The 27,940-nt window shown below is 35.2% G+C and overlaps 1 protein-coding gene across 1 annotated transcript in view; it reads right to left on the reverse strand.

Annotated features, from left to right (window-relative positions):
• Positions 1-600: 600 nt before the first annotated feature.
• LOC124299710 (SCY1-like protein 2) overlaps positions 601-27,940 on the reverse strand; it is a 46,162-nt gene continuing 18,822 nt past the window's right edge. The window contains exons 3-18 of the mRNA XM_046753010.1: positions 13,262-13,396; positions 12,360-12,572; positions 9,028-9,148; positions 8,682-8,777; positions 7,558-7,703; positions 6,346-6,476; positions 6,124-6,238; positions 5,898-6,043; positions 5,635-5,788; positions 5,284-5,533; positions 4,580-4,748; positions 4,289-4,470; positions 3,889-3,945; positions 3,421-3,668; positions 2,325-2,471; positions 601-1,781 (exon numbers count right to left, since the gene is read on the reverse strand). Coding sequence (XP_046608966.1) covers positions 1,755-1,781; positions 2,325-2,471; positions 3,421-3,668; positions 3,889-3,945; positions 4,289-4,470; positions 4,580-4,748; positions 5,284-5,533; positions 5,635-5,788; positions 5,898-6,043; positions 6,124-6,238; positions 6,346-6,476; positions 7,558-7,703; positions 8,682-8,777; positions 9,028-9,148; positions 12,360-12,572; positions 13,262-13,396 — 2,337 coding nt within the window. The 3' untranslated portion in view covers positions 601-1,754. The remainder of the gene's footprint in view (positions 1,782-2,324; positions 2,472-3,420; positions 3,669-3,888; positions 3,946-4,288; positions 4,471-4,579; positions 4,749-5,283; positions 5,534-5,634; positions 5,789-5,897; positions 6,044-6,123; positions 6,239-6,345; positions 6,477-7,557; positions 7,704-8,681; positions 8,778-9,027; positions 9,149-12,359; positions 12,573-13,261; positions 13,397-27,940) is intronic.

Consider the following 27,940-nt stretch of genomic DNA (forward strand, 5'->3'; position numbering starts at 1 on the left):
AAGGCCGTAGAGAAATAGCTGGCATTAAAAATTTCAGTCCCACTGAATTCAATTTTGCCTATCGAGGAGTTACTTTTAAAAAATTTATAGATATACTATTAAAGTGTATAGGCTATTGTTAACGTAGCTATTTTAAATATACTTTCAGCGAGCTTCGACCAAATTATGTATAAAATATATTGGTTCTAAAAATTTTTAAATGATAGTCAGTATGCCTATTGTACAATCTATATAGTATTTATAATATGTGCCATTATATGTAAATATATAATTGAAACATAAAAGCTTCCGAACCCTTATTATAAAAGGAAAAATCGTATTTCCAATCTATGTATCCTGCAAGTGATATTTAAAGAAAATTATTATTCGATTCTGATTTTCGTTCGAGTATACTTTCATATTAGAGCCGTAATACAAAATCTGTATTTTAACCCGTCGTATTCGTGCAAATTTATAGTTGTATAAAAGCTACCTTAAGAATTAATGATTGTTGATGCAGTAATCATAATATCATAGAATATAGCAATTGACAATACATGTATACATATTCATAGATTTTTTTTCATCACTGCTAAATGCGGTTTGCGAGAAAAAACTTTGCGCGTATAATATACGATATACAATATAAGAGTTCGACTAACAAGTCGAAGTTTTTGACTAGACATTTATTTTTATCTTATTCCTCACTATTAAAGCTTGAGTAATTAGGACATAATAGGCTGTGTAATAGGCCAAAGACATATTTGTGTTACACACATAACACAAATATATAATACGTGTAGGGTTCTCACGCAGAGTTGAATATAAGAATAAGAGACAGTCACATTAATTTATACTGAAATTGACACATTTTACTGGCAGGCTTTGGAGGGGTAAATGTAACTTTCCTGTCAGAGGTTTCCCTGATATTTCATACTTCATGCCACTATTAATACTCACGTAATTTCTATATCTGATATTGAATATTAATTTGTATATCAGATACAAGTTACTGCAGCCAAACAGATCAGTAATTGTCAGATACCGATTTCCAGTAGATGAGCTAACGAAATAAGTTCGACTGTTTATTCTTTCTTTTCCCTATTTGAAAGACGCAGTTCTTTTAGAATTTAGATTTTTCATCTTATCAATTTATTATTTTATATACCATAATATGCTTATAATAAATACCTTTGCGATTCTGATCTGGATATGCATCGTCGTTAGGATAAGGCTACTAGAAATATACCCGCCAAGAAAATAACACTGTACTTCATTTATGTAACATCCATGATTGGAAAATTCCGCGTTTTAAGGTGCGAAGCCCGATATTTGTTAAACAATTAAATACACGTCACAATTAAATGCAACGATAATTTCGGTAATTATGCGTTAGTTACGTGTCAAAATCAATGGAACTATCGCTAGGAAGCGTACATAATATTTATCGGTAAATATAGAAATATGCAGGTAGCAGCCTTATCCTAGATGTACAAGTGATGGCAAGCACTGTTGACAAAAATCTTAACATTAAATTGAAGTAATTATATTTCTATTCGCTCCCGATTCTTCGCTTGATAAAAAATGATGAAATAATTATACAAAACTAACTCCCGGGTATTTATCATCCGTCTCCAGGAATCTTATATTGCTATTGCTTTATGCTATCCATTCATTTCATGCTTCAGATGTTACTCACATTTTGTTGTTTTGGACTTGAATTCATACGAAATATCCATACGAATGTAACAAATAGCTTGTTGGCACGTACGTCTTTATGAACGTCCAGAGAATAGTTGATACTGAAACAAACAAAAAGTTAACATTGAAACACATAATGCCGTGTTAGATTTCTGAGAAGAAATTATAAGCAGGTGACCATTTCGAAATAAAAGTAGTACCACAAATCTTACCGTACAACGCTCTTTAAACTGACTGTCCGATCTATCTCCTCAAAACATAAGATATTACCTATTATATTAACTAGGGTCAATTATTTTGGATCGGCATATACTTCGGGCTGACATTGGTTATCGCTGTTCGTCACATGCGCAGTCGATCATCCACTTAAAAGTATGACGAAGGTAAATTTCAGCGGTGCAATGTTATAAAAATATCGGGAACTCTCCCATCATAATTCTCTAACTGTACAGATAACGAGACAGTGTTTCTGCAATAGTATCAAGGGTACAAGGGATATTCGTATAAGAAAGGTTGGCAAAGGAGCATAGAGATTCTTACACTGTAAACAAGGGTCAGTGGGAAGGCTGTCCCGATGGCTGGAGTGATGGAGTATGTGTTGGTGGCCCATTGAGGTTGAGGCAGATGGGGGGAAGTTGTCTTACCATGCCGGAGCCAAACTGGTGAAGCAGCCCGCTGCCTTGCTGCGAAGATGTCGACGACACGGATGGCCGCCGAGTGCCACGAATGCTGTTCATGCTTGAACTTAGCAGATATGGAACACTACTACTCGTGATCGGCATACCACCACCCTGCAGTGTTTTCAATTAATCTCTTATTTATGTCACACATCTTTTAAGAGTACCTATGACTATACTTATTTAATTTCGTTTCATCATCAGGCATCAATTTCAAACGAGAGATTGGCCACATTTGAGGACAGTCGTAAACTGAGGGGAAAAGTTATATTAGAAGTCACCGTGGACGGCTATGATTTTACTCGAGATCACATCAATTCACATTACTCATTCGTTTGGCATTGGTTAGAAACTCGTAGACTTCGCGGAATCACTTAAATTCATGAAGTCTTCAACTCACGTGTAAACTTGGGAACAAAGTTACTTGGAGTCACTACGGGAGTCACATGAAATGACAAGAAGTCGCTTGAAGACAATTAAAGTTATTCGGATTTGATTAATCTTTCGATTTCATGAAATCACGGGAATTCGTGTGATGTTTCATGAAATCACATCAATTATTCTCTGATATTCATTTGATGTTGTTTTAAAAAGTTTGAATTCCACTAAAGTTGGGATTGAACTTGGAAAAAGGTTGGCTGGAATCGCTGTAGAGGCGACTGAAATTCGTGTATGACTTTGTTTGAAGTCACTGAATGTTACTTCAACATGAGTCAAGTCTTTGAACTGTATGCAATGACAATGACATAAGTTCAATTGAAACCAGGTGAATTCGCTTACTTTTAATTAAAATCACGTCAATTCACATGCATTCACTTGGCGTGATTTGACATCGTCTGGGTGACTGGGTTCAATCGACGTCTTTTGATTCTACTAGCATCAAGCCACTTGTATCGATGAAGGCTTTAAGTCGAGTGTACTGTCGGTCCCCGAATGGTCAACCTCTCGATTTGCAAAAAAAATGACGATTGGTAACTTTACACACGGCTACATTTGGCCCCACCTTGTTCACTTATCTCCAGAACAAGATTAGTTTTTGTTCTTAATATATTTCACAAATTACCGTTGGCGGTGAAAGGTTAATATTTGACCCGCGCCGCTCTTGGGGCCCGGTGCTAGAATGGCGTCGAATTGGTAAACCTCCTCCCGGAGTACCGCCGGGTGAGCTGGCGCAAGAAGGAGCTATGCGTATTTTCGGCGTCATCAGGGTGTTGTCCGAAAGCCGACGGTTCGGAAAAGCGTTTGCCACGCGCAAGAAATTTCCGTCGTTTGTAGAGGACGACGAACCGAACCACCAGCTTCCAAGCATGCCTAAAGTCAGAATCCACATTTTACACGAAGTGCAGAAAAACGGTTCATTTTTCCGCGTACTACGTGAAAGCATCGATTCGTAATAATCTCTCCCCCGATGCTTCAAAAATTATAATCAAATTATTCCAGTCTTTGTATGATAAACGTTTATAAATATTATGATAGTATATGAATATGATATTATGATAGATTATGATAAATATTATGATAGTATATTTACCAGCCATGGAATTTTTTCTAGCCATATTTTCAGCTGACGCAGTCATCGACATTGAACCTAGGCATGAAGTAATGGCGTAATTAAAACCCCATTACGGAAAATGATTTAATTATTGTAAGGGCCACTTGTCGTGGTTGGAAACACTTATAATTGCTGATAAATGACAGCTTGCTGTTTTTTCTATACGCTGTATGAAATCATACTGTACAGTCGATCGTTTTGATGTTAGTTTACGCGCGTCTGTCGGTACCGTCAACCAATAGAAATGAGAAAACTATAATTTTCACTTTGTTTCGACTTGAAAAAGAGAATACAACTGCAACGAGAGACACAATTGATCACAACGCACCTGATCAACTCATTGACGAACCGTAAATCGTTTAGTAACTTATAAACTTACCAATGGAGTTCTTTCTAGCCATGTCTTCGGCCGACGATGTTTTTCTCTGTTCGATACGGAGATTGGGAATGTTGAATGGAGGTGCGTGCATGTTATCAGAGCTATATTGATGACGCAATGGACGATGTCTTTCTGGACTCGGAAGCGACAGATTGTCCAATTTCAATTTGTTTCTTTGATTTCTGTTGGGATGATGATATATTTACACATTTACACATCGATCAAAATCGCTGTACTTCGAACAAACTATTAATATAACCATCATGCATATTAGGTATAAGAACTTTTTACCTGTCTATATGATTCAGCATTTCTTGTAACACTTCTAGGAGAATAGTAAATTGCTCTAAATTTAAAGCAGGATTTACTGTCTGAGGCAGCAAAGACGGCATTACGCGTGTTGCCATTAAATTTACAGAAAGTCCATATTTCTTGTCGTTCAACATCAGCCTATAAATGTCTGTAAAATCATATAAATAATAAGTCTACAATTCATATCAACAATTTTTCATACATAGTTTTGGACCTCGGTGTGCAAACAACTTTATGAAATTCAGCCTTCAAGTTGTAAACAAACTCTCTTTTAAACTCACAATCACACTTTTTCCTTATAAAATAAATTAAATTTGTATAAACAGAAAGGTTTGAACGTATGCGAGTTAAAATTTTGAAAATCAGTTAATCATCTTTTTTTCACAAGGATTTGAAATCGAAAATTTTAAACAAGGTAAAAACCGTCATACGGAACACCGAAATGCGTGATCGTGAGTTAGAATTATCGTCAGTATCCTCGGCAATACCGTGGGACTAATTTCGATGATAGTTCGAAATATTATTATAAAATCTTAGAATATCTTAGGAAAGAATTGATAACAAAAAATCGCATTCTAGTATTGAATTTTGTCGTAGTTTGCAGTTTCTCACGGAATTATAATTTGATCCGCGTACGGGTCAACGTTATACAAACCCCTGTACCAATAATATCATGCACTTACTTACAACCCGAATAGCAATTTCGGGCTCCTGAAGTTTGACCTCCCATAACAGAGGCAGCACTTCGTCGATAATTTGCTGCTTGTCAAGCCGCTCCAATATGCACTCGATGCACGACAAAACGTTCGACATGATTCTGACGTCGCCTGAATTCTTCTCAAATACTCCCTTCAATTTCGGTAAAACCATACGTCGTATGGCCATGTCATCTAGATATTCGGTGACGTTTGATACAGCGACCAAGGCTGCAGCCTGAAAAGACAGATTGCGTTCAAAGAGGGTCGCATGACTCCGAATCCACGCATAACGAATCACGTACAATCATGCATATTTAATCAGCGAATAAAACCCACCTGGACTTGAGTCGTTGTACTTTCAAATGACGCGTACAGCATGGGCAAGACTTCTGATCGGATATCGTCACGCGGAGTCTTCTCCAATATTAGATGCAAATTTTCCAACAATATTACCGTAGCTTGAATCGATTTTGGAGTCGAGAAGACTGCTCTGCAATATTTATACACACCGGCATATACGCAATATCTTTTAAAACTCACTCTAAATCAATCGCTACATTAATGCATGAAACATACAATGATTACATCAAAATAGTTACCTGAATGTCGGTAGTATTATTGACTCGTATTCTTCAACTGTACTGTCTTGAATTATGTACAACATGGGCTGTAAGACTGCGGCAAGTACCTCTTGAGACTTTGACTCCAGTTGAAGGTATGGCCAAATATGTTGATACCATAGTTTCTGAAGTGAGGAGTACCTTTTTTCAATTAAATGCACCTTACCCAAGTCGTGAATAATGGAACAACGATAGAAATACGTACTCTAGGAATATATGGAAGCACTTCCTTCAGAGTATTCTTATAGAAATGAGTCTTTTGTGTAGGGTCCTTCATATTTATCACATCGAGAAACTGAAGGGCATGGACAGATGGATCGCTGGAATGGTCACGCAATTTTTTAATAACGAAATCCATACCGAAGAGCAATCAAAGACCAAGTGTCTGCGATCAATTATTAGGTACTTCTCAGCCTATCCAACAAACCTGAAATATTTTATCAGCGAGAGAAGTTGCGCTGTGGGCCGTTGTCGCCTGTCTTTATGGAGAAGCCTGACAACAGCTTCTTGAAGAGGTACAGGAACTCGTGGTAGAATGTTGTTCACATGTTCTTCTAGCTGAGACAAACATTCATGATAATGTATATTTGTGCGTGTACGAACCACGGCGTGTGAAGGATGTTTAGGACGTAAAGTCGGCTCAAAAATGTGGCGAAACAAAAACATTGCAGTACAACTCTGATTTATAAAGTGAAACTGAAACTAATCAAGTTAAATACAGCTTAAAGAAAAAGTACCTATGATTCAGAATAAAAATTTAAAACACTGTATTTCAATTGTAAATGCCTTGGTATTCACAGCGTCAGAGAAGTCAAAATCATAGAATTAAACAAGAAATGTGGATTTTGAGGTGAAAGGTAACAGAATAATTGTACTACACCGAAGTTGTTAACATATTGAGGTCTTTACATGTGAAATCCGACGTTCGAAAACATTTTTTATGTCACAGGAACATTTTTAGTTACGTACATGTAACAAGATTAGCTCGAGTGAGCCTTTTTAAGCCTTTGTTTTATCACGGTTTTCTTTAAACCACCTTTTTAGCCTGACTGTACATCCCATACGTCCTTAAGATGCAACGGTGATATGGCGTAGGCAAACTGTCTTGAAAGAAACTACATTATATCGTAGAACCTTTAATAACTAATAACTGAAATACAAACAATACCAATAGATACTGAAAAGGAATAGATGGCGATTAATTTCTATGAGAAAAACTGTCGCTTCGATTCGTGTAATCCATAGACCTAGCATTATTGGGAAAATCTATGAAAATTACTTTGAACTTTTCTCCGAATCAAAGGCCTTCCAATTTTGTGTGGAATACGGGTGTTTTGAATCAGCTAAGTGTGCGTGTTTTAAAATGTCAAACTTTGCAGAATAGAATTAACAACACTAGGCAGTTGACGCAAATTATACGGGAAACGTCTTTATGTCAATGTATAAAAAAAAAAAAAAATGAAAAATTTCATACGATAGTAAAATGGGCAAGATCTGATTCTGCCTGAGTTGACGTCAACTACCTCTCATTGTCAAATAACTATAGTACGCTAGTACAAAAATGAAAACTGTTTTACAGAAAGTGTTTTGGTTGTATAAAATTGGAATATATGTTTGATAATGTAGTCCGAGTACTCACGCCTTCAATTTGCTTTAAATAAGCAGAGCAGCTATGATTCGATTGAATCAAGGAACGACCTTGGTTGAATACCGCGCAGATGACCATTCCCAGGCTGAACATGTCGCTCAATATGCTACATATTGAGTCCTGTTGAACTTCCGGAGCTACGTGAACAAACGAACATATTTCTTCAAACCGACAGACGAATGGAGCAAAATACATCGGGTGATTGCAAAATTGTGATTTATTATCACACACAGGATTACACCCAGAATCGCTGTTTCAATTGAATTGTACAAGTAATTTTTTTAAATAATAATTATTATCACTTTTGCCATAATCAAGTAATCGGTTACACATTACAAGTTACAGATATGTCTGTGGTAACGTATTGAACGGAAATGTATAATTTAGTTTTTATGTACCTCCAACGTAACAAACGTACTTTGGATGACATTTTTATTTTATAATTGAGGTCAAATAACACGCAAATTATGCTCGTATATTTTAACAAAGTCAAAATAAAATGATTTTATTTTGTAAACAGGACAAAATAAAATACAAAACAGATTGGTAAATAAGTGTATGTAGTACAAGGTTGGTAGTTTGTACACAGAAGTACCGCGCGTTTCCGGGATGCGCACCATGAGGTCCACTCTGAACACTCTGAGCAACTCCGTTATTCATTTGTTAGCACGTGGCTGGGCGAAACTCCGAATTGCTCATCGTCAGTGAACCTGTATTCCGAATTGCCTATAATTAGGAGTCGTATGTTGCGCAACTACGAAAACTCATGGTGTATATCCATGATACTTACTACATTATATACAAAAATCCAGATACGTTCGTACAACATCTCTGTTGATTTTTGTAGATAATTCTTTGGACTAATGATATTTATTATACTCAGAAATTGTAATTGATTCAAATAAAGATACTTGCAGGTTCTACTACCCATTTTTTCAGTTCATGTAATTTGTGTTTTATTTTTCCCTGAATGCGAAAGATAAATGTAACTTGTACATCGTGTCGATTTCTTTCATTTTCAGTTAATGCAATTTGTGCTTTATTGCGCCGTATTTACAAATCACGCATCTTATTCATGATAAAAATATGATGAATTACAAGTGCTATCCCCTTACCAATATAATCGAGATTAGGCTGAGCCATTTTAGGCAGCCTAGACGTCCAAGGATGGCATGTAACTGGCTCCAGACCATCAATTTCATTCACACGTTCTGCAGAATAAGAATGTATGTAGTTGAAGTTTGGATCGTTCATCGGACAATTTTTTTTCTTCTTTTTTTCACTTAAAATTTTTCTCTTTTATTTAGGCAAATGTAGACGAAACGTTGATTCGTCAGCAAATGAAAGTGTGGGAGGGTGGCGCAATTAATAATATCATCATTCAAAATAAAACTAAAAGCGAGTGTAACTCTAAGTGACCTCAATAAACTAAGTTTTGTATTTCTTGTCTCCATGTCGTACCAATAAAATCGAGACCAGCCAATTTCCAAGTGCCTTTTTTTGTAATCAAGATACTGCTCGGACACACGTTCCTGTGTAGAACGTGACCGCTGTAATGGAGGAACGATAAAGCTTCTGTTATCTGAAATCAGACGAGTATACACATTAAATATGCAACCATCGAGCTATAAGCTGCGGGTGAAGCGACGTAACTGTCAATTGCATAATAAATCTGTAATTCTATGAGCACATTGACTCCAAAACATAGCATTTGCGAGTCTTCTCAAAGGGTGTGCCGGGTTAAGAGAGGCCAAATGCCCGTGTTTGCGGATTTTCAAATTACCTGTTCAGAAATGTTTCATAGGTTCGTAACTCAATAACCCCCTCCACCCTCTCCGGAGGGTGAAAAATTACATTTCATGCATTCGATTTTTTGTCTCATTAGAATTTAAAATCGTTATATTTCATAATCTAATCAATGTAAAACTTTTTTTTTCGTCGTTCCATTGCTTCAAGTGTACATTATGCCCACGAATTATTTCAGATTATTGTGAGTGGTGCGCCACATCGAAAATTTTTACACTTTTTTGACACTCTGTCACTATTTTCGATCATGTCTTGGGAAAAATTTTTCCGAATAATTTTAGAATATCGATATTTGCCGATTAAATATTACTAGGCCACCCTGTATATGAAAACATTGAGTTGATGAAATGACATATTGCAGGGCTAAATAAAGTAAGTCATAATCACATTTATTTTCATTTTTCTCGTTGATCAACAAGTCAGAGCCAGATTTTCTAAATAAAATATAATACTAGTGATAATTATGATAATAATATATGGGATTGAAAGATTCTTGTACGAAAGTCGTTCATGACTGCATATCATTACGGAATATGTTACTCCTGGTAATTAGCAGTCACTATTTTGAATGAATATGTGAAAAAAATTTGTTTTATGCTGTTTTCCATAACTCTGAAAATATTTCTTGCAACTAAACATTTACAGTGGATGTCTTCATCAGCAATGGGATAAACATTTCCCACGCCAAAGAATTTCGTCATCATTTACGCGGATAAAATTATTTTTGATAAGTATCAGCCGTGAGATAGCCGGTATACAAGAGCAGCTACATGAGAGCAGTATCTAATTGTTCACGAACCATTTGTACAGATGCAACAGTACCCTTTAATCATGTCGATACCAGCATTATTCTTGCCGTAATGTATACATACAACACTTGTACGTTTTTGATTAATATGCCTTGATTTCATCAAAAATCTTATGATTCCAGGTTCTTCCTTCAGATAACTCAATAAAATCGAATGATCTTCTCCAAGCAATTCTCCTAGGTAGGACATAAGCTGGAAAGGTTGATAGGATCCAGTGACGAGGACAAGATATCATCTCCACTGTAAATATTTAGTTAGAAAGAATATTTACAGATTTATTGATAACAGCATAAAACTATTTCTTTCGCATAATTATTCAAAATAGTGACTGCTAATTACCAGGAGTAACATATTCCGTAATGATATGCAGTCACGAACGAGTTTTGTACAAGAATCTTTCAATCCCATATATTATTATTATAATTAGCACTAGTATTATATTCAATTCAGACAATCTGACTCTGACTTGTTGATGAACGAGAAAAATAAAAATAAAAAATCATTACGACTTAAAATGTGTACGTGTAACAATTGTCAAGTACGCTCAGGCGCACCACTCACAAAAATCTAAAAAATAATTCGTGGGCATAATATACACTTGAAGCAATGGAACGATGAAGAAAAAAGTTTTACATTGATTAGGTTTCGAAATGTAACGATTTTAAATTCTATTGAAATTTTTTCGGAACCTTGGGACTGGCCCCTTGAACCCAAATTAATTCACATGAAAGGTCTTTTGGTAATGCACATCCATAATGTTTTCCACAAAGATCCGTCAATCGAGTCTTGAAATAAAAAATCGAATGCATCAAATGTCATTTTTCACCCTCCGGTGAGCGTAGCGGGGGTTGTTGAATTATGAACTACTGGGCAGACATTTTTTTGACCTAAGAAACATTTCTGAACAGTTAATTTGAAAATCCCGAAACAGGGGCATTTGGTCTCTCTTAATCAGGGATACCCTTTTCAATCCTGCCAAGTCGTCGTCAATCACGTTACTATGATGGTTCCGCTTCGTTCATATGATGCTCAGATAAGAGCATGTTCAATATATTTAATACGTTTTGAATGCCACTTGTTTTCACGTCTGTGGATACATTTGATTGAAATTTAATATTTACAGACGCTCGAACCTTCCGAAAATTGACTGTCGAACTTTAAAATTCTATGTTGTTCAAGGAACTAAAAAAATACTAAAATCATAGAATTTTATTTGATATCATTGTAAGAATAGTGAAAAAGTCCTCTCGATATTATTCTGAAAACCTCAGGAAATAGCGTGTGTATTGTGTTACACGTGGGGAAAAGGGCGAAAAGTGAGCGATTCCCGACGAATAGGTATGAAGTTTGCAGCTTTAACCGAAGTAAAGTGACGCGTTTACACGCACGTCGTCAGTCCGCACGTGTCACACATGCTATTTTTTGTAACACCTGTGAAGGAAAGTTTGATTTGAGAAGCAGACGAACGAAAATTCCGGTTCAGCAAATATTGGATAGTTGTAGTTGAACCGACTACACTCAAAATATTCGATGTGTGGTTTTAACGAATATTCGGTTATCGGGCAATAAATTTCCGGAATTCACCAACTTCCACAGCTGTTTACCCATATTCACCTTCTCAATTCTTGATTTTTTTTATGTAAACAGAAACACGTTTCGCCCACTGTAAGAGACTGCTTGAAAAGGTAATTCAGATATTTGAATTGTCTGGGAATGCTTTGGAAAGAAAAATTCGGCGAATGTTGGCGAGTTTTGTGAATGATCAAGATTTTTCTAAAAATAAATATAGAATTGAAAGAATACAGAGAGCTGAGACAGTCGTAAAGATAAAGTCAAAGTTTCTAAAGTTTAAGCATTAAAAATGTATTGATCGAACGGCTGGCTAAATTGCTTCGCCAATTTGTTTCAACCTGAGCTGTTCCAAAATTAATATTTATCAAGACGTTTCAGTTTACTCGGGGGGGGGGGGGTTTCTCCTGCTCAAATCTGGGGTTCTACGCGAATTAATTTGCGTGCAAAACGCCTGACATTGGTAGAAAGGTACCAACTTCTAGAGTATAATTAACTGGGCAGAATGTAACACCTTCATTTTAGGTTGAACATTTTAAGTTGTATCCCATTGAACATGCATATAGTCAACGGTTTCATACGATTATAATTAAATTATAGATTTCCTACCTGTAATAATCCGTATTTTAGTTCTATATCAAGCATGTCATATTCTTTGGTATACATCGGACGAGCTTGTACATTTTGCTGAGTCGTAGTTGAGGATTGTGCGTTAGCGATTGCGGTTGCTTCTTGAAATGCAAGAACATTCGCGAGACTTGCCAAAACTGGTTCCGAGGCGAATGCAAGTGTCTCCGAACATTCTTCGACTGTGTGCATCACCTGATATTAACAAAATTCATTCAATTTCAATCACACGGTTTTATTGATCCCATTTTTTCGCAATTCTATGACACTATTCAGCGTATCTATTTTCATTACGTATAGATAGCTACATGGAGTTGACAACTCGTTAATTTATGTGCACGCTAGTTCCCATGATTGCTTGATTTGAAATAATTACACTAACAGCTTTCAAAGACTTGAAAGAATTCGAAAGATGTGATAAGATTTCAAAGGATTTCAGAGGACTTCAAATCGTTGTCAAAGGTTTCACAGATTTTAGAGATTTCTGAAATTTTCACAAGATTTCACAGGGTTTCAGCAATTTCAAGTGTTTTCAAAGATTTCAGAGATTCCGTATGATTTCGCAAGATTACCCGTGATCCCAGAAGATTTCCCGATATTTCGAAAGATATCACGACATTTGAAGAATTTATGGAGACTGCAAATGATTTCGTGACTTGTATAGACCAAATTTTAAGAGTGGTCAACTCTCGAGCACTTACTTGTTATTCATGCTAAATGAAGTACATTCTCCATAACTTTTTGCTTTCAGAATGCTGAAAGCGAAGCTCTTTTACGAATCACGAGTTCGCAGTCAAAGCGAGAATTCATTTCGCAAAAAGTTATAGAGATTCCATTGTTGCGCTGGGGAAGTAATTAAGTAATTAATTGAGATGGATAAATACCTGCAAGATTTTTGGATGCCGGAAACGTTCCAGCTGACGAACACCACCTCGTAAAATTTCAGTGACCGTTTCTTTTCGCTTAGGTTTATGCAATTTTTCCGCCGATCGTTTCTCAAAAAGAAATATTGACACTTCCTGAAACAAGAGTTAATAGGTTATTAGAATCAAAATGAAAGTAAGGTCTGATGCGTATTCATCTCAAATATACAGAATGGTTGATCTTAATCGGCCTGGGCGAATGTCTCACATATGACATCCGAAAAGCTTTCTCAAATCTACATTATTTGTTTGCGATTTCTTTCACGCTCAAGAAATCCACATCGTCTATATCACCTCTGCATGCCGTGATTGACAGCTGAAACTTAGGGTGGCTGGCCTGCGTGAGAAGACAACGAAACTCGCGCATGCGTTCCAAGTCGTCCAATTTGCTATCTTTCGCTATTCCCTGTTGGTACAAAAAAAAAAGTCCTAAACGAAACATGCAGGATTTCAAGGGAGAGAGATGAAGCTGATATGGGTCAACTTGCGGTTTGTGTATTTTTGAGATTTTACTAGTAACGTCTAATTTTGTACAGAGAACACACATCTTGGCTGTGAATGGTTGATAGCGAGATTATCGATGAATTCGAAAATATGAAAAAAAAAATTTACTTTGTCTTTTACATTTTCCAATTCATCTATTATCTCGCTATCAGCTATTCACATGCGAAATATGTGTGCCAAAACGCGCATAAAGTGTTCCATTTGTGAACAGTGAGGAAAAACTAGGTTGGTGCATGCACAAGACTCAAATTTTATATTTTCCATATCAGGAATTTCTTCAGCGCATGCGCACTTTCAAATAACTTAATCTTAGACACTGTGTCATTGAGCGTAAGTTACTTAACCTCAATTTTACTCACTGCAAATGGTATCTTTGGTGCTACAATAATCAAACTTTCCGAACAGATGTTGCAAAAAATATCGTCTGTGAGACGTGCGAATAGGTGATGTTTTTCCTATTTTTAGGTCTTGTTACACAATATACTATCTTTCGACGTCTTCAAATTCGTCTTTGATCTCGTCACCAGCTTCCCACATCCAAAATACACATACTTATCTACAATAAAACCGTTACTTCTAAAATCTCGAAAATGGCACCATCTACTACTCGACCAATATCATCACGAACTTTCCCCCTTGAAACCCACCAAGTTTCATACACAACTTTTTGTTGTATTTTTTTTTTTTTTCTTGTTTTTGAGATATTCGTCAGGAGTGATTGAAATGAACCACTCTGCACAATATGAACCTTATCGCAAGGTCATACAAAACTGTATAAGATATCCCTTGCATATTGTTTCCATGTATACAATAATTACTGAACAGGGCCAAGAATCTTCAAACAATAGAATGCATCCACTCTCTTATTTAGTTATTTGCAGACATTGACCCACCCATTGACTAACCTTTTCTGTTTTTTACCTGTTAATTTGTTCTCGAAAAACGTTTCTTCAAAAATTGTTGAGCTATTCCAGAAAAATCAGTAATGTGATTTTTGCTAAAATCTAAATAAATTCTATGAAGTAAGATGATAAATCGAAGACTCAAGTTCGAGTATCATCACAGCTTCTTCTTTCTTTTCTATAGGGATTTGAATGTTTAATCTCAATAATTTCAAAATAATTAGCTATTGAATTTATTTTTTTTTTTTTGTAAATTATTATTAACTTCTGAGATTCCCTGTGAAGAGTGGCCGCTAAAAAAGTTTCATAACTAATTTTGTGGAAAATTTAACTCAAAAAATTTATCTTTTCAGAATAGATAGAAAAATTTGTATTTCCACTAACATTTCAATCTCAAAACCATCGGCGCACATTGTAGAATTTGTGTACTCAATTATACAGCCATGCAAATTTTTTTCGAAAAACTGCTACATGGATGTGATAATGTATTTCCGACGTATTTTAGCGAGCTGAATATGATATCGTTACCCGTGTATTACAATCACCTCAGGAACCTGAAATATTACTACCAGAAAATTATATTTTTTACGAAAATGACATTTTTTTACTCTTATTATCTCCCAAACCGCTGCATAAAGTATAGTGAAAAAAACTTTATTACGTGCTATGGCCTATAAGATGACATACTATTTATAATAGAGACAATACAATTCCAAAAGGGCAATTTTCGTTCGAGATGCCATTATTCAATCGAAATATTTCAAAATCCTGAAGTGATGAAACAAAATAGGTAATCCTATCGTATTCAGCGCACCAAGTCAGGTCAGAATTACAGAAACTCATTCATAGATCAGTTTCTCGAAAAAATATTATCGGGCTGTGTAATTTAATTATTAATTATTACTTCTGTAATATCTGAAATAATTTGTAAAGAACAATAAATGTAACAAAAGTTTTTCTTCAATTTGTGGTGATTATTGAAATGAACTCATAAGGAAAAAAAAAAAATTCAGAACGGTTAAGGTCCCAGACTAGATGATTTGGTCTAAGTACCTCATATGTGAGGAAAAATAAAAAAAATCAATCATTTGTATATAACTCTTCCAAACTTGTACCGATTTTGATGGTCGACAACTCATAAGGATGGAGTGACAGACCAGTATTGATAATCTCCAAGCGAGTAAGTAAACAATAAGTGGAGAAAGAGTTGCAAAGAGATTCAAAACTACTGGACAGATTCACTTGCGTTTTTAATATGATTCAGTGCTTCATGTTGTTTCGCGTGATGCTGTGACGTTTTAGACATGAATGATCGGGTAGTTCTTAATTTGGAATCGGAAAAATTTTCGTCGTAATACCCCCAAACCTGTTTCATATGAACGAAAAGATTTTTCAATTTAAACGAAACGAAAATTTTATCCCAGGCGTTGATTTCCAGGTTGAAGACTTGACTCAACCGTAATGGCCATTGTATTTAACTGAAAAGCGGGAGAAAAGCACTTATTTCCCGCTTTTGGAGCAAAAAAGTAGCACTTTTCTGCCACTAATGAGGTAACCATTTTTCAAGTCAATAAAGTGGCTACAGTTAAGTCGGCATTAAAATCCTATATATAGCACGGGAATAAAGCCGATTATTCCCTTGGGTGGATTACTGTCTGAGCGAAGCGACACAGAGCTCCCGGACATAATCTTCGACATTATTCCCTTGTAACATAATGTACTATTAATTCAAACTGTTTATTTCAAAATATAAGTAATTTGGAAACGGAAAATGTTTTCTTTTTACCGGTTACGGAATTCATTCAGTGTGCTTTTTTATAAATTTACATATGTAGTTATCGTCATATCTGACTTTATTTAGGTACACTTGTAGATAATGAATCTAAGATGGCTAATTTTTTACATTAGAATACGTGTCAATCCAACAAGTCATTATTCCCGCGATATTCTAAGGTTAGACTCGAGGATCACAGGTTATGTTATGTTTATTGAGATTGAGTTTGTTTGGCGCTCGACCGACTATGGCGCTGTAGGTTTCTCTGTGTTGCCAACATAACTGTCTAGTGTAAAAAATTAGCCGTCTCAGATTCATTGTCCCCAAGTGTACATCAGGATGACTTTTTACAAATTTTCGAAGTCATCTATTGCTTATCTGTTGTGAAGCTCTCACCTCTTTACCAATGGAATCAATATTTAGTTACAGGGTTACATTGAAATATCTTCCTCAGAAATTCACTATAATGTACAGGGTGAATTTTTAACAGTGAGAAATGGCAGGATGCATTGTGCATGCACAAAGTTTGTAACATTAATTCGTCAGTACTATGAGAAGCTCTACATTTTCTGCAAATTTGAGGTTAACCGTTAGCGGCCACATGGGGTAACTCATTACTCCACGCTGAAAAACCTAGTTGTACAAGACATATGGGTGTTTTAAGACTTCTAACCGATTGTTTCATGTTTGTTGGAGATTTCTTCAACATTTCTAATGATTTTTATCACACTTGTCTACTACCGGCAGATGTCGTTACTTGTATAAATTTCAAAGGTTTTAGATCTCTAATTTCACTGTCTGTGAGCCTGGTGTAACTAGTTACTCCGTGTGGCCGCTAAGGGTTAAATACATCGCGATCTATCATACGAGGTGCAGCTTGCGCAGTGGTTCTCATATTACTGTGAGACCGTACTGAAAAATAATTTGGGCTACATTTACACAAAAGCGCAATACAACCGACGATTTCTCACCATTGTGAATTCACCCTATGTGATACAGAATCGATTACAATTTCTCCTGGCGACATTTTTTACGTTGGTTTACTTCAAACTGTAGTTGTCTGGTTAAATATAAAGACAGGTTTTCAGAACAAGGCTGGTATTCTTCGATGTACATTTTTTCAACTCAATTTCCACTGAAAACAATTGGCAGTTTCGATAAATTCAACATTATCTATTCATAGCGCGGAGCATTTATTTGGAAAAAAAATGAACTTCATAAAAGTAGAATTTTTGCATAATATCGAAACTCTTGCAAATCCACAAAAATAGATCATGATCTTCTTGTTATTACATTGATGAAGTATCTTGAACCTCGAACGGCAGATAAAGACAATTTCGTAAAATTTATCCCTTATGGCATGTCTAAAGATGCTGAGCAACCACAGTGATGTTTACAGTCCTTTTATGTATCGTCGGATCTCGCGGGACAATATCTTGCAGGGGCTTGAAATTTTGTTCAACGGATCTTGCGAGTGAGCTGCCGCCTTAATTACGTACTGACTACATGGCAGAATGCTAAATGGACTACTAGACGATCCGGATTCATCCTTATATTATAATCCTCACGATCTTCGACCTACACAGGCCGAAGCCCCGAAGTATGGGTAGTTTATTATAAGAATTGAGCCGAAGCTTCCAAATATGATTACAACTGTAATAATTCATGCCAAAAATCTGACGAAAGTTAAAATAATTGCCAACGTGCAATTTCCTTGTTCATAATCCCTCGTTGGAGTTCTCCACATGATGCTTCGGCATTGAATCAATCCAAAGCTTATAAATTATGAACAAAACTAAAACTAAAACTAATAAAACTGAATAAAACCAAAAAAAAAAAAAAATAACTTGTTGAAAGAAGTATAAAATATTTTAAAAAAAAGAAGAAAATATTAAAGTAGAAGAAGAAGACTACATGGCAAGGGTGGATATGTAGGGCTTCCAGAGCTTCAGAATTTTATGTGTGGGACTCCCGAGCGACCGTCTGAAATACGATCATCATAAAACTGATAACGGGAGAACGGTTACTGCGTATACTCTTTAAGGATCTACCGTGTAAACATTTATATAGGACATTGCATACCAATTTCACCTGATTTGCATATCACCTTTTCAAACTTGGTTAAAACTGCTTTAGGTAATAGAAGCACCGTCACAATACCCTTTTTCGGTCAAACCGTTTTCATTTCATAACTCTGAAACTCTTACATGAAAAAGAAACGAAACATAAAGCGAGGGTATTGGAAATTTTACGATCACCCCCGGAAAGTTTTCAACCAAATTATTAAATGTAAGGTTGAAACCTGGTCGGATTGGCATGAAACGCTTCTTATTTAGGATTCACGTGCAAGTAAATACACGTGACCGTACAATTAATAGTGCATTATAGTTGTTACCAAAAGTTTACCGAATACTATTCCAAATAATTTATGCAGATACAGTGCCTGACAAAAGTATTGGTATACGTCAGGGTTAAAAATAAAACTATTCCTAATCAAAGTGTAATAAGATATTTTCATTATTTACGGTATTCGTTCTTCTAGAGTTCTTGGTTCGAACTTTTCACACACAAATTATTATTTCAACGCGAGCCTAATTGTAAGTAAATAAATTAAAACTATGTTTTCAACTCTAAATTTTGCTTGGACAAAAGAATGGACACACTATGCTTAAAAATATTTAAAATCTTGTTGTGTGTAGCTTCAAGACGATCTGACATTGAAAAATCTAACTTTTGAGTTACATCAGAACCAATTTTATGCCATTCGTTTAACAGAACTTGTTTCAATTGAGCTTTCGTAGAGATGTGATGTTTCCGCATGCGTCTACCGAGTTCTTCCAAAAGATTTTCAAGTGGATTCAAATCTAGTGATTGTGGCTGAGTTTCCAAAATGTAAGGAATATTAAACAAAATCCACCGGCGTACGAGATAAGCTATATGTTTAGGATCGTTATCTTTCTGGACGTAGAAGTTATTGCCTAGAACCAATTTTTCATCATAATCGCTTTTTTTATTCACATCACTAATCCATGCTTTCTTCCAACAGACTTCAGCATTATACCCAGTCTCTTTGACAGCCCTACGTATGGTCAACTTTTTCTATCCTATCCTTAAAAGTTGTATTTATAGCTATGTTGATCACGCCTTGGGATTTTTTTTAATCGTTCTCAGAATAGTCGCTTCGTCACTCTCACTTAACTTGTCTTTCAACATTTTGACCACATACTTCGAATTATGTAACGACTTCGTCCAACGATGTTTGCTATTTCTTCATAAGATTCATCAGTTTCATATGAATTCAAGAGTATATTGTGTACCCGGGGGGTAAAGTCCGCTGACCCTTAGGTGCACACCATAGTGTTTGTAACGAATGTATGGATTTATGCATTTTTTGGCATATTAAGTGGGGCTGATATGAACGTTTTCTGACATGGCAACCACGTAGTTATTAGAATATTTGAAAGAATTTCGCTTATTAAAACGAAAAAGTGTGGGTAGATATTCGTTAATCAGTTTTAGTAGGAAAAAAAAAATTTCATTTCAGTGTTCATATTTGGTTTTTTAGCTCACAATTTCAAACACGTTATAAGTACATAAACATAGGTTATCTCAATTGTTGATAATTTAACGTGGCAGGCGTATTTAATTTTTTTTTTTTCCCCGCCGGTTCAAAAACGGTCACGTTAGTCAGAATTAGCGAAAATCATACGTGCGTTGCAAAAAATAATTTAAGTAAATAATTTGTAATAAGTAAATATACGCATAAAATCATGATGTTCTTGTTGCGAAATCAACACTGCTAAATATAAGTTTAGTCTAAATATAAAGCTGAAAAACCAATTATCTGGCAGTATCAATCAATCTTTTTTCAAAAAATGGTCTGTGCCAATACTTTTGACCGCCGCTGTATGTATTATCATAAATTTTAGTTACATCAAAAATCCTTTATGCTGATATGAACTGTCTGTTTACAAAAATACATACTAGACTCTCTGGTTACAGGTGCAAAATTCATTTTTATTTTGTACCCGAAACTATACTTTTCCACATAGTAGCCGTAAAGTGCGCCGTTACATTCGCGTTTTCTGGCCCTAAAGTTGAACTTTACGGATACGTGCCTAACTGTATATAAATTCAACTTTACGGTCGGAAAACGTGACGATAATGGCGTCCCTTAGTCCTACTGTATCGAATAATAATCTTCGGACCCCAGCCGTATAACTTTCCGACATCGGTAGGAAAACTGCTGTTTCAACTATCCTACCAAATGAAAATGCCGAAAGAGTGTATAGTAACCATAACTAGAAATCTCACTCCGTTTGGGTCAATATGTGGTCACTAGATGTCGCCGGCGTTCGATTCTCCCGCAAGCAAAAGTATTCGAAGAGTGAAATAATCACAGAGAACTTGGGTCTCCGAACCACCGTGGATTTCATGCAGAATCCTAATGGTATAGACCAGGGTCCCCGGGTGTGTAATAATTTGGTTTACATGAGCGTGGAAATTTTGTTATTACCTCGTGTAAACACCGTCAATGTTCTGCGTACACCTAGATACTTGTTTGGTTACAATAAACTTGTTTTGACGCATTTTACTCATAGTCGAGGAAATAAAGCAATAGATTGTCGATTTTTTGAGCAGTAAGACGGATTTTAATGCGGTTTTTTGCATTCGCTTCGTAAGAGCGCCTACAAACTTTGTGAACTAAATTGATTAATTAATTTTTTGAAAATGCATTATGGCATTAATAATATGCATTTTGCAAGTGCACTTCCAAGAGACACTAAATAAAAAATTTGCTACCCGGGGGTTTTTGGGGTCGCTGAACACGAATATCGCCACGGCAACCGTCTCCGAGGTACCTGGTGCCCAGGGTGGACAGTATCAACGTCTTCTCCTAGAGTTTTGGCGAAAATTGTGATCGAATTTGTGATTGAATTAAGAACAATATACTTTAATTGAGGTAAAAATGATAATACTCAAAATAATTCCAGAAAAAGACGTTGAAACGTTCACCCTGGGCACCACGTACCTCGGAGACGGTTGCCGTATCGATATTCGTATTCGGTGACCCCAAAAACCCCCGAGCAACGAGTTTCGACAAATTCGATCACAATTTTCGCCAAAACTCTAGGAGAAGACGTTGATACTGTCCACCCTGGGCACCAGGTACCTCGGAGACGGTTGCCGTGGCGATATTCGTGTTCAGCGACCCCAAAAACCCCCGAGTAGCAAATTTTTTATTTAGTGTCTCTTGGAAGTGCACTTGCAAAATGCATATTATTAATGCCATAATGCATTTTCAAAAAATTAATTAATCAATTTAGTTCACAAAGTTTGTAGGCGCTCTTACGAATCGAATGCAAAAAACCGCATTAAAATCCGTCTTACTGCTCAAAAAATCGACAGTTGGGCCGTTTTTAGTGCTTTATTTCCTCGACTATCAGGACATTCATGCATTTCAACGGATTATTGAAACGTTGCTACACCTGAGCAGAGTGTTCTCAATTTCTCATCAATGAACATGGCGAAAAAAACTGTTCGATTCGCTTTCCTTATTTCACATGTTTCATTCACTGACGATCAATATCGTGTGAGGTTGTTGAACGGTACCTACTTCTTATTATTCGAACGGTCAGTTAGTATAACGTTGCTATAGCCGCGTGGCTTTACTATGCAGAAATGAGTTTCCATGTGGCTGATCGATATTTCAACGATTACGTATTCTATGCCTAATTCTTGATTTTTTCCCGCCGAGTTTTATTACCCAGCTGAAATTTCTTACATTCTTCGAGAGCTCTTTTGGAAATTCAATTCTAAGTTTGTCCCGCATAAATAGTTCTAATTGCAAGTTAACTGTCCGTTATTATTAATTCTTCTTCGGATAAATTTTATTTCAGGTTTGTCATTTCTCCGTGGTTATTTTTAGTGGATTTATAACGAAACTGTCATAAATTTGAACTCATTGATATAGCACATTCACTATTGTATATGGATACGAAATATGACCTTTAAATATGCAGGCTACATTACAAATCACCAATGAAAGTTCACCTTAAATTATTGGCAGACGCGCTAATCACGATGTCGCGACAAATGACTCGTTTGTGTTGAACATCACTCCTGTTGACCTGTTGACCAGTAACGTATCTAGAGTATGACAAGCATGGCACGAGCCCTGGGTACAATTTCAGTAGGGACGCTACGAGTACCCTTGAAAGAGGTTGGGTAGTTGAAAATCAGTTTACTTTTGGTGGCTTTATTACAATATCATCAGACGTTGAGTTTATATCAAATTTTTACATTCCCAAGCTATGTGGCAATTATCTCCTTCAAATGGAAGAAAAAAGAAATTACCGTAAAGAGAGTGTATAGAATTGCCTTGCGAATAATATGACTCGTCGCAGAGTAAAATCGACCGAATATGTGAGGTTTTTCATTGTTTAGAAACGATTTCAGGTGCGAAATCACTATTTAAGGTTTTGTTTACAATTCAGGATTTGTCTCAACACATTTTCAAAAGAATCGCAGTGGCTTAAGGGTGCGTAAATTCGATAAATACTAAATGTTTGATCATCTCGTAATAAAATGATGAAAAAAGTATTGATTTCCAAGTAACAAACTTCTTCAACCCGTTACGGGAAAAAATTCCTATCAAATTTTTGCACAATTTTAATTTCCTTTGTTAAACCATGAAATAGAACATAACGATGATAAAAATTTGAGGTATCGATCTTTGTTAAGGGGATGGTTCGGTGCCCTTTCTAGCTATGTGAAATACCGCTCCTATGTGGTACATGATTACTTTCAGCATTCATTTGCAATCGCGAAGGACCCTCTCTGACGGCCAAGAACTCAAAAGAATCTATCACCATTTCACAAATTCTATAAAAATTGGGGACCCTGGGAGACAATCGCCGTATTGATTTCTCGGTGAAAAATTTCATTTTTGAAGGTAAAAAAATCTTTTACGTGGTAGCACCAAGCTGTGATTTTTTTATTCAAAATGCCACATCAAAAAAGTACCTCATGGGTGAACAAAAATTACAACATTTTTGACGGATTATTTATAATCAAATCTTTATAATCAAACGCATCAAATCTGCAACGCATTGTTCAATGAAAAATATGTTTGAAGTGAATGAATTATAAATAGTTTACCAAAAATTTGTACACTTTTTTTCATCCGCGGGGTACTTCTTTGATGATATTTTCTTCAACACATTAATGGAAAACATGAATAAAGTAACTGTACTATAAATAATCCACCAAAAATTTCTTTATTTTTTTTTTAAATCACACGGTACGTTTTTATGTAAAATTTTGCAGACAAATATTTTTTTTTCCCGCAAAAACGAAAATTGTCACCTAAAAATTAAAACGCGATTGCCGACGAGTGTTTCTCAGGGCTGTCTATTTTTATACATACATAAAAATGAAACATCTGAAAAAAATGAATCTGCATGGATTTGATTATATCTTCATTCGCTCAAAAATACAATTTGTGAAATGGTTATAGATTTTTTTTAATTTTTGGCTGACACAAAGTGTCCTTCGCAAATGCAAACGAAGCCGAAAATCAATCTTGAACCCTCTAGGACCTGTATTTTTCAAATCTGAAAATCGAACCAAACCCATTCCCTAAAGGTTTCATCGTTAGGATATCAGATTTTCAGACAACGGCGCAATTTCAGTATTTGCCAGAGGAGTTATTTTCCTCAGATACGCCACTCTTGTTGACTGTGCATTTTTCAGCGCTACATTAAAATGACAGTAGCCAATCTTTGATACTCGGAAGAGGGAATCCCCGGTGAAGCTATCAAGCTTTGACCGCAATCCTTCTTACTTTAAAATTTCAGCGTGCGATCGAATCACCGAAAAGTTTCCAATGTTGCGATTTCAACGTAAAGCATTGCATAGAGTGTGAACTCCGTTATGTATTGTCAGCTTTCATTCAAAATTAATGAAAGTAGAGACGTCAGTAATCCGAAGACACCTTAAAAATTTTTCAACATCATGTCCCCGTATCGTTATACTGAATCAGTGGTCATTTCCGTTTTTACAAAATAATTACGTTAAACTCCCTCCATACCGGTCGTCAGATTTTCATTATAATCCATACAAATTGAACATTCGACAGCACCAACTTATCTTCCAAATTTGAAATCCATACGTCAATTGGTTCTACTGAGATCGTGGTCGACAAATATTTCTAGGATGTATACGACGACGAAGATCAAGAAGAACAATTTTTTCATCACGGACGCTCAATAACTCAGAAACTGTTCGTTCGATTACAGTTTAATTTTAACTAAGGCCGTACTGCAAGCTAGAATGCTTGGTGATGCTTAACTTTTACTGCGAACAACCGAGTGGTTTCAGAGATATTAGTAATAATAGTAATTCTTTATCAATCACAATTATATTTGCAATAGAAGGGAGGAAGTAAGCAGTATAGCAGGGGCTATATAGAGATGTATACGAAGAATGGCTTGTGGCATATAGACGTAGTAACAAGCAAGTGATTCTCGGTCAGGAAATATCTATTTGAAACCAAAGTGCATTCAATGCAAGCATGCAAACCTGGTAATGGCTATACATATACAGGCGCGATAAAAATTTTTAAAAGTAATATGTCATTCTATAGGTCATAACAATGAACGTACATTTTTGCACCGTACTTCATGAAGCAGTTTGGGAGATAATACCAGTCAAAATTTGCAATTTTCATCGAAAATGCCATTTTTCGATTGAAATCTCTCAATCGCAGAAAAATATATATACCACGTACAGTTTTCATTTCAAATTTTTCTTAGCGAAACGCTATTTTTGTTAACTAATTATAATCAAACACTAATGTTAGCAACAATGTTTATAAAAATAAATTATAAAGTGAAGAAGTTTAAACATTAAAATCGTGAGAAAATCTATCTACCAGTATAATTCTATTTATTTTGTAGTTTTCTTTCTTTCGTACTGCGCGACGTGAAGTCACAGCGAAAAATGAGCAGGGGCATGCATTGGCGTGAGAACAACGTTAGGCAATATCTCTCTTTATTTTTCCATCAGTTTGAACAGGTTTTGCATGTAGGTATACCATTTAAATAGATTAAAGTAGTGTATACGCAAAAACAAAACACAACAAATTTTCAATTTTGAACATTCAAAGAAGAAATCATATCATGTAGTATATACGTAACAGCAAAAAATTGAAAACAGATATAGATTCGGCACATTAAAACCCTCATATCAATAACATTGATTTTTTGAAGGAGGATTTCGTTGCAGGCCTCTGTAATTACGGTATATATTAGGGTGTCCCTTAACAGGGGTGTTTTCGAATTTGTATGCTCCCTAGGGTGTTTCAAAAAATGATGGATTTTTTTTTTATCTTATGGTGTCCAAAAATTGATAGTATATCTAAAAAACAAAAATTTTGGCGCCAATATGAGCTCTTAATATCAATAGGAAGGTTTGCCTCTATCCATTTCTTTATTTTTCGTTTAAATAACACGGGAAATTTTTTTTTTTCATTTTTGAATTTTTATTACTTTGGAACGGTTCATCGTAACAACAATCTGAAAAAGAGATTTGTAGGAAATTTCACATTCTTCAAAAAACGTCTGAAGATCAAAGTTCCTCAGATCAACCGTTTCAAAGATATCAGCGATCAAAAATAACACTAATCAAAAATTTCAAATATTTCCCAATAAAAGTACAAAAAAATATCATATGCCGAATTTATATTATTTTTTATGTAAAATTACTTTAATTTTATCAACCTGAGACTGTAAACTTTTTTTTTTTGCTAATTAATTTAATACTTAACTCACAGAAAGCACAAATACATAAATATAAAGGTTAAAAATACCACATAAATGATTTTTGTGCTTTTTGTGAGTTAAGTATTAAATTAATTAGCAAAAAAAAAAAGTTTACAGTCTCAGGTTAACAGAATTAAAGTAATTTTACATAAAAAATAATACAAATATGGCATATGATGTTTTTTTTTACTTTTATTGGAAAATATTTGAAATTTTTGTTTAGTGTTATTTTTGATCGCTGATATCTTTGAAACGGTTGATCTGAGGAACTTTGATCTTCAGACGTTTTTTGAAGAATGTGAAATTTCCTACAAATCTCTTTTTCAAATTGTTGTTACGATGAACCGTTCCAAAGTAATAAAAATTCAAAAATGAAAAAAAAATTTCCCGTGTTATTTAAACGGAAAATAAAGAAATGGATAGAGGCAAGCCTTCCTATTGATATTAAGAGCTCATATTGGCGCCAAAATTTTTGTTTTTAGATATAATATCAATTTTTAGACACCATAAGAAAAAAAAAAATTCGTCTTTTTTTGAAACACCCTAAATTGCTCCCAGAAGCTCAAACGCTTCCAAATCGATAAAAAAAATCCTCTAAAAATTTCAGCTCTTAATATTAACTCCAAGATAGTCCGCTTTCCCGCCAAAGTTTCTTATGGAAATGACATGTAAGAAATGTGTGTTGTTGTTTTAAATCGTGTACGTTGGTGAGGAATTGACATACAATAATGAAAAGGACATATTTTCGTAGGAAATTCGACGCTCTATTAAAAAGATCTGTTACGATTTTTTGCTAAGTCTACTGGTTCAAAAGTTATTCGAGCTCAAAGTTCAATTTACATAAAATTATCAATATTATCAAGTATATTTAAAGGATTAGCAGTTGTATGATGAAATATACTGCATTGTTCTTGCAGGTTACTTTATTTCAGATCAATTAAAGTGATTATCCTATGTTAAAACCTCAATAGATGTAAATTGAAAATCATATTTTACTGTTATTAATCGATACTGAGATTGATGCAACTCTAAAAGAATTTAAACTATCTTGTTTTATGTTGATATTGTAATAATTGATGTTTTTAGTAAAATAAGTAATTTAACACTTCGGCATCATTTTCGATTTGATAATTTATGCCATCTATTTATACAACTGCTAATCCTTCAAATATACTCGATAATATTGATAATTTTATATAAATTAAAGTTTGAGCTCGAATAACTTTTGAACCAGTAGACTTATCAAAAAATTGTAATAGACCTTTTTTATAGAGCGTCGAATTTCCTACAAAAATATGTACTTTTCATTATTGTAGGTCAATTCGTCACCAACGTACACGATTTAAAAGAACAACACATATTTTTTACATGTTATTTCCATGAGAAACTTTGGCGGGAAAGCGGCCTATCTTAGAGTTAATATTAAGAGCTGAAATTTTTAGAGGATTTTTTTTTATCGATTTGGATGCGCTTGAGGCCCTATTGAAAGAGTGGACTGTACGAGTGTTTTCAAACCAAGTTGTAGGTAGAAAAAATACATGTCCAGAACAAAAAAGACTGAGGAAATTATCACGATTCAAATAAAGTTCAAAGCCGTTTGTGAAATATGACCCCAAGAATTTCTCCAGCATTGTAT

The sequence above is a fragment of the Neodiprion virginianus genome, chromosome 3 (assembly GCF_021901495.1).
Source record: "Neodiprion virginianus isolate iyNeoVirg1 chromosome 3, iyNeoVirg1.1, whole genome shotgun sequence".
NCBI lineage: Eukaryota > Metazoa > Arthropoda > Insecta > Hymenoptera > Diprionidae > Neodiprion > Neodiprion virginianus.